The sequence below is a fragment of the Gopherus flavomarginatus genome, chromosome 1, assembly GCF_025201925.1.
Source record: "Gopherus flavomarginatus isolate rGopFla2 chromosome 1, rGopFla2.mat.asm, whole genome shotgun sequence".
Taxonomy (NCBI): domain Eukaryota; kingdom Metazoa; phylum Chordata; order Testudines; family Testudinidae; genus Gopherus; species Gopherus flavomarginatus.
Window position 1 is genome coordinate 257,604,138 of NC_066617.1, and position 16,786 is coordinate 257,620,923.

At 43.3% G+C, this 16,786-nt stretch overlaps 1 protein-coding gene across 5 annotated transcripts in view; it reads right to left on the bottom strand.

The window, feature by feature from the left end:
- Positions 1-300: 300 nt before the first annotated feature.
- The window catches only part of UPF3A (UPF3A regulator of nonsense mediated mRNA decay), a 52,944-nt gene continuing 36,458 nt past the window's right edge, over positions 301-16,786 (bottom strand). For 2 of the 5 annotated variants that reach the window (XM_050922270.1, XM_050922285.1), the window contains 2 exons: positions 9,050-9,344; positions 301-1,410 (listed from right to left, as the gene is read on the bottom strand). In XM_050922270.1, coding sequence (XP_050778227.1) covers positions 1,237-1,410; positions 9,050-9,344 — 469 coding nt within the window. In that variant the 3' untranslated portion in view covers positions 301-1,236. Of the gene's footprint in view, positions 1,411-7,475; positions 7,737-9,049; positions 9,345-16,786 lie in introns of those variants that run through there. The other 3 variants (XR_007769252.1, XM_050922303.1, XM_050922295.1) reach the window with 3 other exon arrangements.

Sequence of the window (16,786 nt, forward strand, 5' to 3'; positions counted from 1 at the left end):
GGAAAATATAATGAATTTTTCTTTTAGTTTAGAACAATCGGATGTTAACTTAACAAAATGTTCAAAGTAGAATGTCAAAAATAAACAAACATCTCAATATTTAACTTCACTGAAAAAGCAGATCTTGGTTTCAGATAACTGAAAAGTGCATCAGTCGTAAAAGACAACTATCAAAGAGCCATATTTTGCCCCTGGATGGACACATAGCTGTCTCTGAAGACACTGGGAGCCATATGCATGCATCAGAGGGTGGAATTTGGCCTAGGTCTGCAAAATGAAATGCTGGAGCTGCTATGTGTGTGTTTTTTTCAAACAAATTATATTTTATAACATATATATCATACATGTTCCAAATCCTGCAAATGCAACTTCTGTGAAACATTTGACATATAAAAAGTCATCACTGTACAATCACTTTTTAAAAAGTCAATGCCAAAACAAACAAAAAATAAAAATGCAATTTTAGTAAAACTAGAGACAGTATTTAAGTGCTGAGGTTTGCGTTAGCTTTTTCTGTTTTAAACACAGGAATATTTTAGAACATAAAAGGCAAAAGTGGTTAAGAAAAAGATCAATTTTATAACAACATATAGTAGCTTTTATTCACACTTACTTGACACTATAGTTAATTGAAAAACAATGTAAACACAATGAGGTACAGATACCAATAAATGTTTGCAAACTATGGGCCTGATCCTGTAAACGCTACTGGCAACAGTGCTTTTGCTGGGTGTAGTCCCTTTGACTTCAACAGTACTACTCTCTGTAGTAAGCATTATGCCTGATGGTGTTTGCAGGATTGGGTCCTATGTAGTTAATGCCATTCACAGAACACATTTAAAGTGCCTCAGATTTCAAACTGATGCAAATATACATTTCTTTCTCTCAATTTAACAGGCTAGACTAAGTGAAATACTTTGTGACAAGTTTTATATAAATACTAGTTTAAAACTAATAGAGGTTTTCTAGCTAAAGGTAAATTTACTAAAATACTGAACCACTACTAAACTAGTCAAACAGTGCTTGCTTCTGTTTTTTGTAGAAAAGCAACTGAATTTCTTTTATGTGATATTTTATCTGCCTCCGATCACCATTTTCTTTATTTTAAAGAAAGAAAGAGACAGGTGTATTATAGTTTTGTTGGTCCAATCTATGGAATTCTGAAGTGGCTTGATATATTTTGTGCAGAAATTAAATCAAAAATTCATTTTTTTCACAAGTTTTCTATCCCAATGTTTATTCTGCCTCTTCACTCTTCTCAGAACCACCTCCAGTTGAATTATCTACCTCATACTTTCTATCGCAGGAATCTTCAGAGGACTTCCCACTGCAGTCATAGATCTTACTTGTAGATCCCGTATGTGTTCGAATGCGAGCTCCTGGCTGGTATAACTGCATGGCTGGACGATCCTAGAAAGAAGTGCATAAGATTAACTTTTGGAGAAAACTATCATTTATTCACATATGTGAGATTTAGGCCTTGTCTATACTACAGAGTTATGTCAACAAAAGGCAGCTTTTGTCGACAAAACAGTGAATGCATACACACTGCAATGCGACTTTTGGGGGCAAAAATGCCATTTTGATGACAATATAAAACCATCCCGACAAGAGACATAAGTCTTTTTCTGCAAAATTTTTGTCGACAAAGAGACAGTGTAGACACCATGCTTGATTTTATTGCTTTAATTGGCCTCCAGGAGGTATTCCACAACACCCATCCTGATTGCTCTGATCAGCAGTCTGAACTCCACTGTCCTGCAGTCAATAAACAACCATCCTCCCCTCCCCCTTAGATGCCCCAGGAATTTTTGAAATTCCATTTCCTGTTTACTTGGTGTGGAGAGATCTCATTGCATCTTCCCAGGTGACCATGGTGGCTTATCGCAGCAAACGCTCTCCCACTTGGACCACTGCGGAACTGCTGGATCTGCCTAGTATATGGGGAGAGGAGGCTGTGCAGTTCCAGCTGCACTTGAGCCATAGGAATTCTGATACCTACGGGCAGATTTCTCGAGATTTTTTTTCTTGTGCAAAAAGGGACATGCTGTAGTGCAGAGCGAAGATAAAGGAGCTGAGGCAGGCATAAGGCAAGGCAGGCAAACTGTTGCTCTGGTGCTGCATCTAAGTCTTGCCAGTTCTTAAGGAGTTGCATGCTATTCTCGCTATCCCACCTCCATCATCAAGAGCCCTGTGGATACTTCGGTGGGCCTGGAGGTGGTGGAAAGAGGATCTAACCCAGACGACGAATTCACTGATGATGAGGTGGAGTCAGATGACAACGTGGAGCTCCCAGCAGGGTCTCCCAGTGGGGCGGGCAGCCAGGAACTGTTCACCACTTCAGAGGTGTCTAGCCAGTTTCAGCAGTTGCTCTCCAGCGAGCAAGAAGCAGGAGAGGAGATACCTGGTAAGTGGCTGTGGTTTGCGTAATGAAGAGGTGAGTTCAGGGTATAGAAATGTACAAAGCTGGCTGTGTTTCTGTGTACTGGACACTCCCCTGTGCAACTAATCAGTACGGCAGAACAGGGTGTTGATGTACGCCGAGATCTCACAGCAATGCTCCAGAGAGATTTCTAGGAAAGTTTCCTGGAGGTACTTGGCAATCCTCTGCTGAAGGTTCCTTGGCAGAGCTGCTTTGTTCCTTCCCCCACTGTAGGGAACTTTCCTAAGCCATTCAGCAATCACTTGTTCAGCGACCAAAGCGGCAGGCAGGCAAGCAGCATAGGGACTGTGGTGGAAGCCACAAGCATGTAGTAGATGTACCCTCACTTCTCTGCTTACTCTCAGCAGTGAGATATCTACCACAATGACCTCGGCCTGTGGGAAAGTATGGGAGAATTTTAGAATTTTTTCCCTAGTTGGCTGCACTGCAATCCTTACAGAGTGTTCTTTTCCCCATGTAGAGCACCCCACCCCCCAGCCAACACTCACCATGCTTTGAGTGTTCATCGAGCTGTGTGCTTGTCAAGGGTCAGTGAGAAAGTGATTGTTATGCTATCAGAGGTGTATTTATCTGAAATGTTTCAGTACTGTGCGTGAACTTAACAATCATACTTCTGTGCATTGTTCCTTGTGCTTCGGCAGATGTGGCCTTGAAGAATACCCCACAAACACCAGCCGAGCATCTTGGCCAGATAAGAAAGTGCCCAAGACGGTGCAAAGAAGACATGTTCCAGGAGTTACTACACTTCTCCAATACAGAGAAAAGGGAGTGCAAGGAGTGGAGGGAAGCCAAAAGGCAGGACAGAAAAGAAAATCAGGAGTTTGTTAAGGATTCTACTGAGCGGATGATTAAAGTAATGGATGAGCAAACATAGATGCTGAAGTCCTTAATAATGCTGCAGACTGAGCAGATGAATGCCCACCCTCCCCTGCAGTACATTCAGAACTCTTTTCTGTGCCCCCCGCAACTCCGCCCGCACAGTCCTTTCTGTTTTCTGGGACTTCTCTGTTTCCCCTTCACTCCACCCCCTCGGACAACTTTCAAAATGATAGCTGGACGTACACACAGGTCTGAAAGTCTGCCCTTACCTGGTACCTCCTTTCCCACCAAGTATCTGTGTGTGTGTGTGTGTGTGTGTGTGTGTTTTGTTTCTTGTGCGTGTGTGTGTGTGTGTGTGTGTTTTGTTTCTTGTGCAATAAAAGCAAAGTATTTGAATGGTTGCTCATCTTTAGTCTTTAAGGTGCCACCGGACTCCTTGTTGTTTTTGTGGATACAGATTAACACGGCTACCCCCTGACACTTGACATCTTTATCTGTTTCCTACAAACTGAAATAGCAGGCTCTACCAATACATACACAGGCAGTTTAATCATTTGCTTACTGGAATGTATGGCCCCAAATTTCACCATTGCTTCCTAGGAAAACTACATATAATGTAACATTGCAGCACCAATCATAGAGATATACATTACTGGTTCTCATTTTCAGAGTTTTGCCTCAAAGCCTCCCTGATTCAAATTGCTCCCCTCCTGGCCTCTCTGATAACCCAGATATCTGGCTGCTCAAAATCAGCAGCCATGCAGTCTGCCTCAATACTCCAACCAAGCAAACCTTGCACCCTTACTTTCACAAAGATTAAGCAATGTACAACACGAGGCTATGACTATGGGAATATTATTCTCACTGAGGTCTAACCTGCCACAAAGGCATCGTCAGCATGCCTTTAATCTGCCAAAAGCACATTCCACTGGCATCTGGCATCTACTCAGCCTGTTGCTGAACTGTTCCTTACTGCTGTCTGGGTTTCCCGTTTACGGTTTCATGAGCCATGGCTGTAAGGGGTATGACAGATCTCCCAGGATCACTATGGGCATTTCAACATCCCCCACTATAATCTTCTGGTCTGGAAAGGAAGTCCCCACTTGTAACTTTCTATACAAGCATCATGCACCTTCCCGGGCCATCCCATGTTGATGTCAGTGAAATGCCCATGGTGATCTAGAAGTGCCTGCAACACCATGGAGAAGTACCCCTTCCTATTGATGTACTCCGTCACAAGGTGGTCTGGTGCCAAAATTGAATATGTGTGCAATCTATCACCCCTCCACTGTTAGGGAAACCCATTTCTGCAAAGCTGTCCACTATTTCACACACATTTCCCAGAGTCACGGTCCTTCGTAGCAGGATGTGATTAATTGCCCTGCACACTTGCATTAACACAGCCCCAACAGTCGACTTCCTGACTCCAAATTGATTCGTAACCGATCAGTAGCAGTCTGGAGACTCCAGCTTCTACAGAGTGATTGCCACGCACTTCTCTACCAATAGGGAAGCTCTCATTCTGGTGTCCTTGTGCCGTAGTGCTGGGCAAGCTCCGCACACAGTTCCAGGAAGGTGGATTTATGCATCCGAAAATTCTGTAGCCACCGCTCATTATTCAGTGCTTGTTTCCCAAGCCCAAAAGCGATGTCCCACCGTCTGCAGCTGTTTTGTGAATGTCAAACGCAATCTAAAGTTGCTCCTATTCATATCACACAGCACGTCTGGCAACTGGGAGTCTTCTTCAGTTAGGAACTTTGTGATTAACTGCACTACCATCTGCAATGTCTTAATGACAGTTATCAGAGCATAGGAGAGCAGTGCGGGATCCATCCCTTCTCACAAAGATGCCGGGGTGCACAGCAAACAAGGGCCACTGAAAAATGCCATGAAAGAAAACCAGAAGCCCATGGAATGCTGGGACAGAAAACAATTCATCATGGGACATTTCGCCTGGTCCCAAAATGTGCAGCGATCTGCTCCACCTTCCCACAAGACCTAGCATCAGAAGGTATCAAGCTGGATTGTGGGATAGGTACTCACAATGCATTGCTCACACTATCTATCGATGATACTACCCCAACTGTGGACGTGCTCTAATGAGCAAGTGTGAACATGAAATACTGATTTTTATTATAGTGCTTTTTAAGTGTCGACGTGACTTTTGTCGACAAATCTCTGTACTGTAGACAAGGCCTTAAAGTTACTAACCTGAGTTTATTTGGATAGTGGATTTTGGGTTAAATCATTTTGTATTTAATGAGAACTAGGAAAAGGATGGAGTGTAATGAAAACAGATTTTGCATTTATTATCCACATCTTTTATAACACTCTTCTTGGGAGCCAAGAATTTGAGTAAAATAAAACAGCTGTAGAACAGGATGATTATATTACATTTAATTTAAACTGTGAGCAAAAATATTATCTAACACAAGTATTGGCAACGTTTGCACATGGTCTGCCAGGGTAAGTCCCCTAGCGGGCCAGGCCAGTTTGTTTACCTGCAGCGTCCACAGGTTCAGCCGATCACAGCTCCCACTGGCCGTGGTTGGCCACTCCAGGCCAATGAGGGCTGCGATAAGTGGAGTGGGCCAAGAGATGTGCTGACCACTGCTTCCCGCAACCCACATTGATCTGGAGCGGCGAACCACAGCCAGTGGGAGTCGCCATCGGCCGAACCTGCAGACACGGCAAGTAAACAAACCGGCCTGGCCTGCCAGAGGGCTTACCCTGGCAGGCCATGTGCCAAACGTTGCTGATCCCTGATCTAACAGAATGTTATAACAAAGGCCAAGAGAATTCTGTGGTAAATTTTGATACAATCTATAGTATAAGCTGGGAAGGTCGATAACTGGTGCCACACACACTTATGGCTCTATACAAGAATGTCAGATAATAAATACAAATATAATAAAATAATACTAACCAGTGGGAAACCAGAACAACCAGAGCTTGAAAAAATTAGAACAGTGAACTGCAAATTAAATTTGGCATTCCATATTCATACAGAAGATATTCACGTTCTATACGGGTAGAGTGGATACCACCCAATGTGAATCAGGAAACAAAATGAGTACAAAGGAAGAATGGCTAACTGTATAGGCATAGTGACTGAAATCATCAAAAATGTGCTGATCTGAATATCAAATAGCAGCAAGTTTATAAGAAAAAAAGAACCTCAAACTCCCCAAAAGGAGAATGCTCATAATAATTCGGTAGATAGATAGACAGATAGATAGATAGATAGATATGCTAAAGACTTTCTAGGACAATAAAATATTGTGAATGATGACTGTTTAAAAGCCTTTGCCTAATGAGGCTATTTATTTTAACTATCACAAACATTAGACTTTGATGCTATGGAGAGATCATATTTGACACCTGTTTTAAAGTGTAGGGTTTAGTCCAGAAAATGGCATGGAATAGGCCATTTTAAGAAAACTGAAAAGCACTGAATTTTGTTCCATCTCAATCCTTATTTCCTTTCATCTGTCCCTTACAATTTTCAGTCCCTTTGGTCTTGTTTCTTCCTTCATTATTTTTTCCCCTTCACTGATACAGCCTTCATTATCAGCTCTTCTCTTCCCTCTTCTTTGCTTGAACTTCAGCCTTGTTTACCCCTGCTTTCTCTTTATTTTCCATTTCTTTAGATTAGATACCAGACTTTTTATTTAGGAGGTTTAAGAACAAATTGTTGTAGGAAGTGTTTTGTGATGCTATGAGCAGCCACATCAGCATGCTACTTATCTCTACTCATCACACCCAGCCAATCAACACCAGTCATGCAGTCCTAAACCCTGTGATGAACAATGAACATAGAACCCACCAGAACCATTATAATAAAGGATCAGTCAGCTTTTATATATCACAGACCCTCTTTATCCATCACAGTTTCTATGTTCATCAGACTGAAACTTGGCATAAACAGTGTTAAGATCAACTGGACGTTTAATTTTTTATAAAATGGTTTAAATTTAATATTTTTTAATATTTTTAGACAGAGATTCAGACAGCTGCTAGAAGTGGCAGAGAAAAAAGAGCACGGCTACTCCTTGCCTGTCCTATCTCTAGCAAAAGCACAGCTCCCTCAGGAGGCACACTGTCATGTGGACCTTGCCTGTGCCTGGTTTGAAAACTCCCTTCAGAAGAGGTGCACATTACAGAGGGGGATTCCACACAAGACAGTGTCAACCATCTTGAATGAAAAACTTACATGATTAGAATGGGGAGAGGATGAGGCCACCAATAGCAGACATCTCTTGGAAACGTTATGACACGTCCTCTGAAATCACAAAGCCCCAAGCCCACAGAAAGGGGCTCCACAGGTTTCAAGGTGAAGACAGGAAAATCGTTTTCTGCATGTAGTTCCCATTCAAGAAGCTGCCCAATTGTGGCTGGTCTTTGAACAGGTTATTTTCCTGGATTTGGCACTTCTCAATGGGGTGATTTTCCCTCAGCCAGGGAGAACCTTTACCTGAGGGCAGAATGGATGAAGATTCCAAGATCTACCTTCCTATCTTCTGTACTGAATATTTCTAAATATGCTCATTTCTGGATAAATTGTTTATTTATCCACTTTTACTTTAAAAACTGAGTAACTGTAAGCCAGCCAGTAATCTGCCAGACTAGAAAAGATTCTGCTTAGAATAAATTCACTTTTAAGAGGACAATGAGCCAAAGTTTTCAAACTCTATTATTAGGGTTCTATCTAATTCACAGTCCATTTTGGTCAATCTCACGGTCATAGGGATTTAAAAATCGTAAATTTAATGATTTCAGCTATTTAAATCTGAAATTTCAGGTGTAACTATAGGAGTCCTGACCCAAAAAGGAGTTGTGTGGGGGTCACAAGGTTATTGTATGTAGGGAGTGTTGCAATACTGCTATCTTTACTTCTGCGTTGCTGCTGGCGGCAGTGCTGCCTTCAAAGCTCAGCAGCTGGACAGCGGCGGCTGCTGGCCAGAAGCCCAGCTCTGAAAGCAGAGCTGCTGCCAGCAGCAGCAGGGCAGAAGGAAGGAAGGCATGGTATGGTACTGCCACCTTTATTTCTGCACTGCTGCCTGCAGCACTGGGCCCTCTGTACGCAGCCGCCATTCTCTGGCCACCCACCTCTGAAGGCAGCAGAGCAGGAGTAAGGGTGGCATGGTATAGTATCGCCACTCTTACTTCTGCACTTCTGCTGACAGGGCGTTGCCTTCAGAGCTGGGCACCCAACCAACAGCCACCACTGTCTGGCTGCCCAGCTCTGAAGTCAGCGCAGAAATATGGGTGGCAATACCGTGACCCCTCTGAAATAACCTTGCAACCCCTCTGCAACTCCCTTTTGGGTCAGGACCCCTAATTTGAGAAATGCTTGTCTCCCCCATGAAATCTGTATAGCATAGAGGAAAAGCACACAAAAGACCAGTTTAACGGGGGGAGACGAGATTTCATGGTCCATAATGCATTTTTCATGGCTGTGAATTCGGCAGGGCCCTATCTATTATAGAGCACCCGTGATATAACTTTTAAAACACTCAAAAAAAATGCTAGGCTTCCAAGACTAACATTCTAAAGAAGATTCCAAATATTGTATATGTATATATGACCAGAGAAGACAAATCCTATCACCTTGAACCATTTTAACTGTTATTTTTAAAAATATAGAAATCTGGGTTTTACTGAAAATCAAATAAAGAATTGCTTTTCTTGAAAAAAAGCATCTTTATGCTGAGATTGCAAAAGTAAAACCTGTGGTCTTGAGGTATATTTTACTAATGAAAGATTATCCTAAATGAATAAAAGAACCTTATTTCTTATGCGCTCCTTTTTGGATGCCATGTCATCACACTTGTCCTCTTTACCCAGTTTCTCTACGGCCTCCACAGTGAAGCTGTAGTTGTGGTTCCCTTTCTTCCCTCTGTCTTGGCTGTATCCTTTCCCCCATTTCAGCTCTTCTTCATTCCTTCTCATAAACTTGTCAAATTCATAGTGAGCTCTATGCTTTCTGCCATCATCCAACCGATATCTTTGTCTTTCAAGGTCTTTTTCTCGAAATCTTCTCTCCAAATCCATTTGCTCTTTATCACTATCATTTTGTGACCTGTGTGTGTTTAAACAAGAAAAAAACCTGAACAATTAACTTAGACAAAATCTTTGCTCACAGGACTTGATTCAAAGGCCACTGAAGCCAACAAAAAGACTCCCACTGACTTCACCAGGCTTTAGATCAGGTCCCCAATCAGGCTATATTTTTAATTTAAAAAAGAGAACCATTGCAATATTGCTACAGGTTTTGTACATCATAAATTCAGCTCTCCATTGTGCATTCAGTTCAAATGGAAGCAGAAAATTTTTCCACTGGCTTGAAAAGAAAAATAGATTTACTTCAGAACTGCTTTGACAGTCATCCTGCAACCCTTACTTATATTTGAAATCATCACATAAATAATGCTCTTGATGGTAAAGAGACACATAAGTAAAGGTTACACAATCAGGCTACAAGAGCCTGATCCTGCAAAGACTTAAGCATGTGAGTAATTTCACAGACTTCAGTGGGAGCACTAATGGCATAACGTAACTTGCAGGCTCAAGCCCTTAATTTTATGGCTCCATTTAACAGAAATTATTCACAGCCCTTGCAACAGATGGAAGGTATTAAACAAGCCAGAGTTAATGCTGCTGTTCCAGCCTTCGCTTACAATTGTGTGCCTAGATGATGTAGCCCACCACTGCATTTTTATTCAGGTGAAAAAACATTATCTTTTCACAACATAGTACTTAATTTATATTATGTACTAAGTAATTTATATTATAAATAAACTGTTTGCAACATTTTGCTGTTAAGACGATACAGTTGTCTGCACTTTTATTCATCTCATTGCTCTTGTTCAGTAACCAGCTAGCTCCCTCATAAAATAAAACAGTAAATTATGGAAAAGGTTGCAGAATAATGTCATTGGATTATTAAAAAAGAGTAAATAGATAGTAGTTATTTCAAACTTTTATTATATGAAATAAAAAGTAAGTAATTCAAATTGAAACAGGAATATATAACTTTGCCAGCTTCTGGCATTTTAGCTTGTGACAAAGGAAATGCTAATCAGCAGACAAAATGGATGAAAGAATCTGGAGATTCGTCACTTTTTTATTATTGTTTATTAGCACCTGTTTGTTCATTAACTTTGTTCGTTGAATATGAACAATTCTTCTGTTTTCTACACCATTTTTTTCTTGTAAGTCATGGAACAATGAAAGTCTTCAGCCTCTGCCATGTAGTTATCTGCTGATTGGCACTACCTTTATTAAAAAAAGGGTGGAGCCACACCTGCAAATTGCTGAGTACCAGCAATGGAAAGTCAATGTTAATTGAGGTTGCTCAGCAGTTTGCAGGACTGGCCCTGTATCAGCATATTACACTTCCTGAGTGGAAGGAAAATGGCAGCTCTCACTGAGTCATACCAGAACCTTTCATAATTACAGAACTATTAAAACAGTGGTATATACTTCTAAATATGTATATTACCAGGAAGTATTACTTTAGCTCTCCAGGGTTTGACTAACTATGCCTATTTTGCTTTCCTCTACCTTTTCAGCTTTTAAATGTAAATGTGTAACTGTAGGCACTGACTCCATGAAGGGCCTGAACTCCCAACAAAGTTTGGGAAAATACTCAATCTGCATGACCCTTACCATAAGATGGAAGAATATTTTTAGGTTAGCTCCTGCAGAATCTGCTTGGCACCCTGCTTCCTACTCTGCCCGTTACCAAGCACAGAGAAAGCCTCAATTAGAAGTGCTGCAGGAATGAAGTTGGCAGGGTGGATTTGCCTAAAGATGGCTCAGAGGATGGCAGCTGATGGGGACAGCAAATTCAAGCTCAGCAGTGGCTGGGGTAGTTTTGTAAAGAATCCATTGTAAGGAATGGTTAGGTAAGGGTGAGATAACAATAAAATAGTTAAAGAGCTAGAGAGAAGGAGAGGAGGAAGAGGTTAGGCTATCAGGGAAGGAGAATGCAGAAAATTAGAAGAAATAAAGAAGGAGGAGGCTTATGAGCAGTTAGTCAAAGTTCAGGGCCCGTTGCATTGTTGCAGTTGGGAAGAGAAATGGAAGATGGAGCGTGGTACTTTTCATGCAATATTGTTTATTTACAAAGTTATGTTTCCCTAACACAGGAGAAACCAAATAACAGGAGACAGTATCTTTGCTCATAGCATCAAAAATTCCTTCAGCCAGTACCACCCCACTCCAAAAGCTCTCTCTCTAAGCCTTTTCCAGGGTTGTGCTCCTAGCTGTGTGTTCCGGCTGACTTTTTCACTCTCTCCACGCTACCTCATCAGAATTCCTGAGTGGCCTTGGGCATATCTTTGTCTTGGAGTCCACTATTGTTTCTTACATTTATGTTGATGGAAGGGTGCCTGTTACAATAATCAGTTTAAGGGGTTTTAACCCAGTTTTAAACAATATGTATGTATGTACACGTGCATGTTGAGGTTTTCATTTATAGGGGAAAAAGACAGTTACCTTTTTCCATAACTCGTATTCTTCGAGATGTGCTGCTCATGTTCATTCCACATTAGGTGTGTGTGCTCACCACATGCACCGGTGCCGGAAGTTTTCCCTTAGCAGTATCCGTAGGGGACCAGCTCTGGCACCTCTGGAGTGGCACCTGCATGGCACAGTATAAGTGGCGCCGCTGGCTCCCTCCACCCTCAGTTTCTTCTTGCTGGAAACTCCAACAGTGGGGAAGGAGGGCAGGTTGTGGAGTGGACACAAGCAACACATCTCAAAGATCACCAGTTACGGAAAAAGTAACTGTCTTTTCTTCTTTGAGTGCTTGCTCATGTCCATTCCATATTAAGTGAATCTCAAGCAGTGCCAACGGAGGCAGGTAGGAGTTCACTGATGTGTAGATCACAACACAGCTCTGCCGAACCCATCACCATCCCTGGCCTGCTGAGTGATGGCATACTGAGCTGTGAATGTGTGAACAGAGGACCACGTTGCGGCTCTACATATGTCCTGGACAGGGATGCACACCAGGAAGGCCACCGAAGATGCCTGAGCTCTCGATGAGTGGGCTCTGACAATCGGTAGCAGTGGAACCCATAAAAGGCCCTTATGCATGAAGTAATCCAATTGGAAATCCTATGTGAGGACACTGGAAGGCCCTTCATCCTATCTGCTGTAGCAATGAAGAGCTGAGCTGATTTACGGAAAGGCTTAGTACATTCTAAGTAAAAAGCCAAGGCCTTTTGGACGTCCAGTGCGTGAAGATGCCTCTGTTCACTGGTCTTGTGCGGTTTGGACAGAACACCGGGAGGAAGATGTCCTGGTTCATATGGAAGGTGGATACCATCTTCGGCAGGAAGGCCAGGAGGGGCTGCAGCGGAACTTTGTCTTTGTAGAAGACCGTGTACAGAGGTTCTGAGGTCAAGGCTTTAATCTCAGAGACCCGTCTTGCAGACGTTACCACCACCAGGAACATGACCTTCCATGACAGGTGGGAAAAGGAGCAGGAACCCAGCAGCTCAAAAGGCAGGCCAGTGAGCCTAGAGAGGACCAAGTTAAGATCTCATTGCAGGACAAGAGCCCATAAATGCGGGAAGAGTCTCTTGAGCCCTCTCAAGAATCTGACCGTCATGTCATGGGAGAACACCACCTGTCCTTGGATCGGCGGGTGAAAACTGGAGATGGCCACAAGCTGCACTCTAATAGAAGTGCATCCGACGAAGTGGGTATTCACCCATGAAAGCTCATGCTCCAAAACATCTGTTAGTCTATAAAGTGCCACAGGACTCTTTGCTGCTTCTAATGGAAGAGTGCGCCAGGCCCTGGTTTCTCAAATGGAGCAGGTACTCCAGGACAGCCTGTATGGAAGAAAGTGAGGGAGAGATGCCACGTTCGGATGCCCAGCAGGAAAACCTCATCCACTTGGCCAGCAACAGGAATGAGTTGAGGACTGCTCCGATGAACTTTATCCTCTGCACCAGCACTAACATCGACTTTTTGTTGTTTACCAGTAGGCTCAGGGAATGGTACGTGGCTTGAAGCACCATGACATCCCTTTGGACTTGAGACCAGGAGCTACCCTTGACGAGCCAGTCGTCGAGGTACTGGTAGATCTGAATATCCTGGCACCTGAGGTAAGCCGCTACCACCGACATGCATTTGGTAAACACCCTTGATGCCGTCACCAAGCTGAATGGGAGAACTGCAAACTGGTAGTGGTGGGGCCCCACCTTAAACCAGAGGAAGTGTCTGTGTCCTTGAAAGATCGCTATGTGGAAGTATGCATCCTTCAAGTCGAGAGTGGCATACCAGTCTCCCGGATCCAGGGGGGGATAACGGAGGCCACAGAAACCATGCAGAACTAATGATGACAAGGACGATGCCAGTGCCATAGGAACTGCTATGTCCATTCGTGGTCCAACAGCTTGCTCCCCTGGGTCCTCCTGGACCTGTGGGGTCTTACCCCCTGAAGCCTCGAGCACCAGAGGGGGATGGGAAACCCAGGCCGCTGGCCTTTCTGATGCTCACAATGCTGATTGGGCAGCCTGGGAAGGTTGGGTGAACACCCAAGAGTTCCACGGGTACCATGGTGCCAGCCTCTGTGCCTGGGAGTTCTTGTCGGGTGGCACACGCCTCAGAGGGTCTGTGCCAATCTGCCGGCGAGCTATGCATCAAGCCCCTCGATCGGTGCCCCCTGTGCGGAGTCCAAAGAGGGCTCCACTGAGCCTGTCTCTCCAGTCCTGAGGCGTGACGGCTTCAGGCAGGTGAGTGATGGTGGGACGTCCCTCTAGATGGGGAATGGTACCGCTGAGATGGGGACACATGCAGAGGTCCCAATGCAGATTTTCCCTGAGACCAGGATACCACTGGAGCCGGTGTGGGTGGCACCAGGAGAGTCAGGATCTCCTGAGCTGCATGAAGGACTTCGGGCACTTGAAGCTACCTGGGTTTGCACCGCTATCCAGAGCTGCAGGCAAAGTATTAAATGGGCTGCACCGCTTGACTTGAGCTGGAGCCTGACTTCCTGAAGGGGGCGTTGAGCTGCCTGGCATGGGTTGTGGCTCGCCCCCAGCCCTCTCCTTTTCCTTACGGGAGGTAGGAGATCTTCCTCTCACAGTCTTTTTTGGCTTCTTGACTGGAGTCATGGAGGAGGACCGGCGCTGACTTGTGGACAGCGCCAGCAGAGCACTGCACATGGAGGCCGTGGTGCTTGGTGTGGAGTTGGACTGCTGCTCTGGTGCTGGAGTGAGTGCTGATTCCATTAGGAATGCTCTTAGATGGATATCACGCTCATTCTTCGTCCTAGGTTTAAAGGACTTGCATATATGGCACTTGTCACTTATGTGCTCTTCATCTACGCACTTTAGGCAGCTGGTATGTGGATTGCCGATGAGCATAGGCCATTTGCAGTGATCGCAAGGCTTAAAGCCTGGGGACCGGGACATGCCCCGTCCCCTGGTTGAGTCCTGTTCAGAACTAAGAACTACTACTAAGGGCAACTGATAAACTGCTAACTATATACAACTATATTACAGGTTTTCTAAGTTCACAAGAACAGAGATCAAAACAGTGCTAGCCAAAGCAGCAGACATTCCAGCACCATCACTGGTGGCAAGAAGGAACTGAGGGTGGGGGAAGCCGGCAGCGCCCCTTCTACCGCGCCATGCAGGCATCATTCCAGAGGGCGCCAGAGCCAGTCCCCTACAGATACTGCTGAGAGAAAAACTTCTAGCATCAGTCCATGTGACGAGCACACACACCTAGTATGGAATAGACAAGAGCAAGCACTGAAAGAAGAAGCTATTTTTCCCGTAATTTAAAAAGTGATCTGTAATAGGCAATCAAGCTCTCAGATCCATCATTGGTCATACCGCATTACTGCTTTTTCTGTCTACAAATAACAGTTCAACTGCGATCCTCAGTCCAATTGAAGTAGATCATAATTACTTGGTAAAAAGCACCATTCATAACAATTTAAAAAGCACTCAGAAAGAAAAAGGTACAGTCTTAAGAATGCTGTGTTACACCTGAAACACTAAATCAATGCCCTGGCACACATAAAGGGTCTGTTGTAAATGTTATGTTGTTCTGCCAAAGGATTAACACATAAAAGCCATATTCTCAAATAAGAGATTTAATCCTGAAAGGTGCTGAGTGCCCTCAATTCCCACTAAGCAGCATGAAGGGAAGGTTCTTATTATCTCTCAAGAGATGCTTGGCACCTTAGAGTCATAGAATATCAGGGTTGGAAAGGACCTTAGAAGATCATCTAGTCCAACCCCCTGCTCAATGTAGGACCAATCCCCACACAGATTTTTGCCCCAAATGACCCTGTCAAAGATTGAGCTCACAACCCTGGATTTAGCAGACCAATGCTCAAACCACTGAGCTAGTAGAGGATTTCACCAAGTAGCTGAAACCTTTAGCCAAAGATAATGATAAGGAGGCAGTGTGGCCTACTTGATAGACAAGGCCCTTTATTTTTGGTTTTTGTTTAAAATTTCCCAGGAATTTATCAGTGTTTATTGCAAAAAAATACAAAACAGGTGAAAATTGGTGCAAAAAATCTGAGCACAGTTTTCTGGGTAAATTTTAGGGTTAATATTCGGGGATGGGAAGACCGAAAAAAAAAAAAGAGAGAAAAATAAGTGTACTTCTGATCTGGCTCCTACTTCAGAAAAAGAGATGGCTTCCCAGGTTACTGAGCCACCAGCTCTTCTTCCAAAGCAGGGAGCCAGATGCAGGGAGTTCCCAGCACTTCTTTTTTTAGGACTATAGTACAGACAGATGCATGCACATACATGAGTGTGTGTATTGTTCACCACGCTGCCTTACTTTAATAAACACCCTCGCATTTAGATCATTATTAACATAAACACATCTACCTAATGTAAAGTATTGGATTTTCTTAACAGTCAGTATTTTAATGTACTTGAGTGGTCCAAAATTCAGGTGAAAATTGGTAACAAAATGAATAATAGCTTTAGTGAAACCAGAGGATTTTTCAGTAAAAACTGGTAAAAACCAAAAATGAAGGGTCTTGTTGAAAGAGCACTAGATTGGGAGTTCTATTTCTGCTGAGTCACCTGAGGCAAATAACTTTAATGTCTCTGAGCCTCTGTTTCCCCATCTATAAAACAAGGATAATGATATTTACCTACTTTGTAAAAGCTTTGAGATTAATGGATGAAAAGTGCTACATAAGAGCTAGGTATTATTAATACATGTAGATGTTAAATGTAGCATTTCTTAAGCTAGTTAGTTCAACATTTGTATTTTATAGTCATTAAACAAATTCTCTTTACTTTTCTATTTGCCGTTACGAGAACATTTCTTGCTCGGCATCTCTATCTCCCTAAAAACACAAGTGGTAACGTTACATTTGCACTTCCCTGCATACTGCTCAATAGAAAACTTTAGAAGACCCCCATGTGGGACAGAGTAATACATATGTTATTAGTCTACAGCAAGGAAGTGGGAGTCAAGACTTCTAGAATTTAATTCTCACTCTTCTGATTCACTACCTTAAGCACT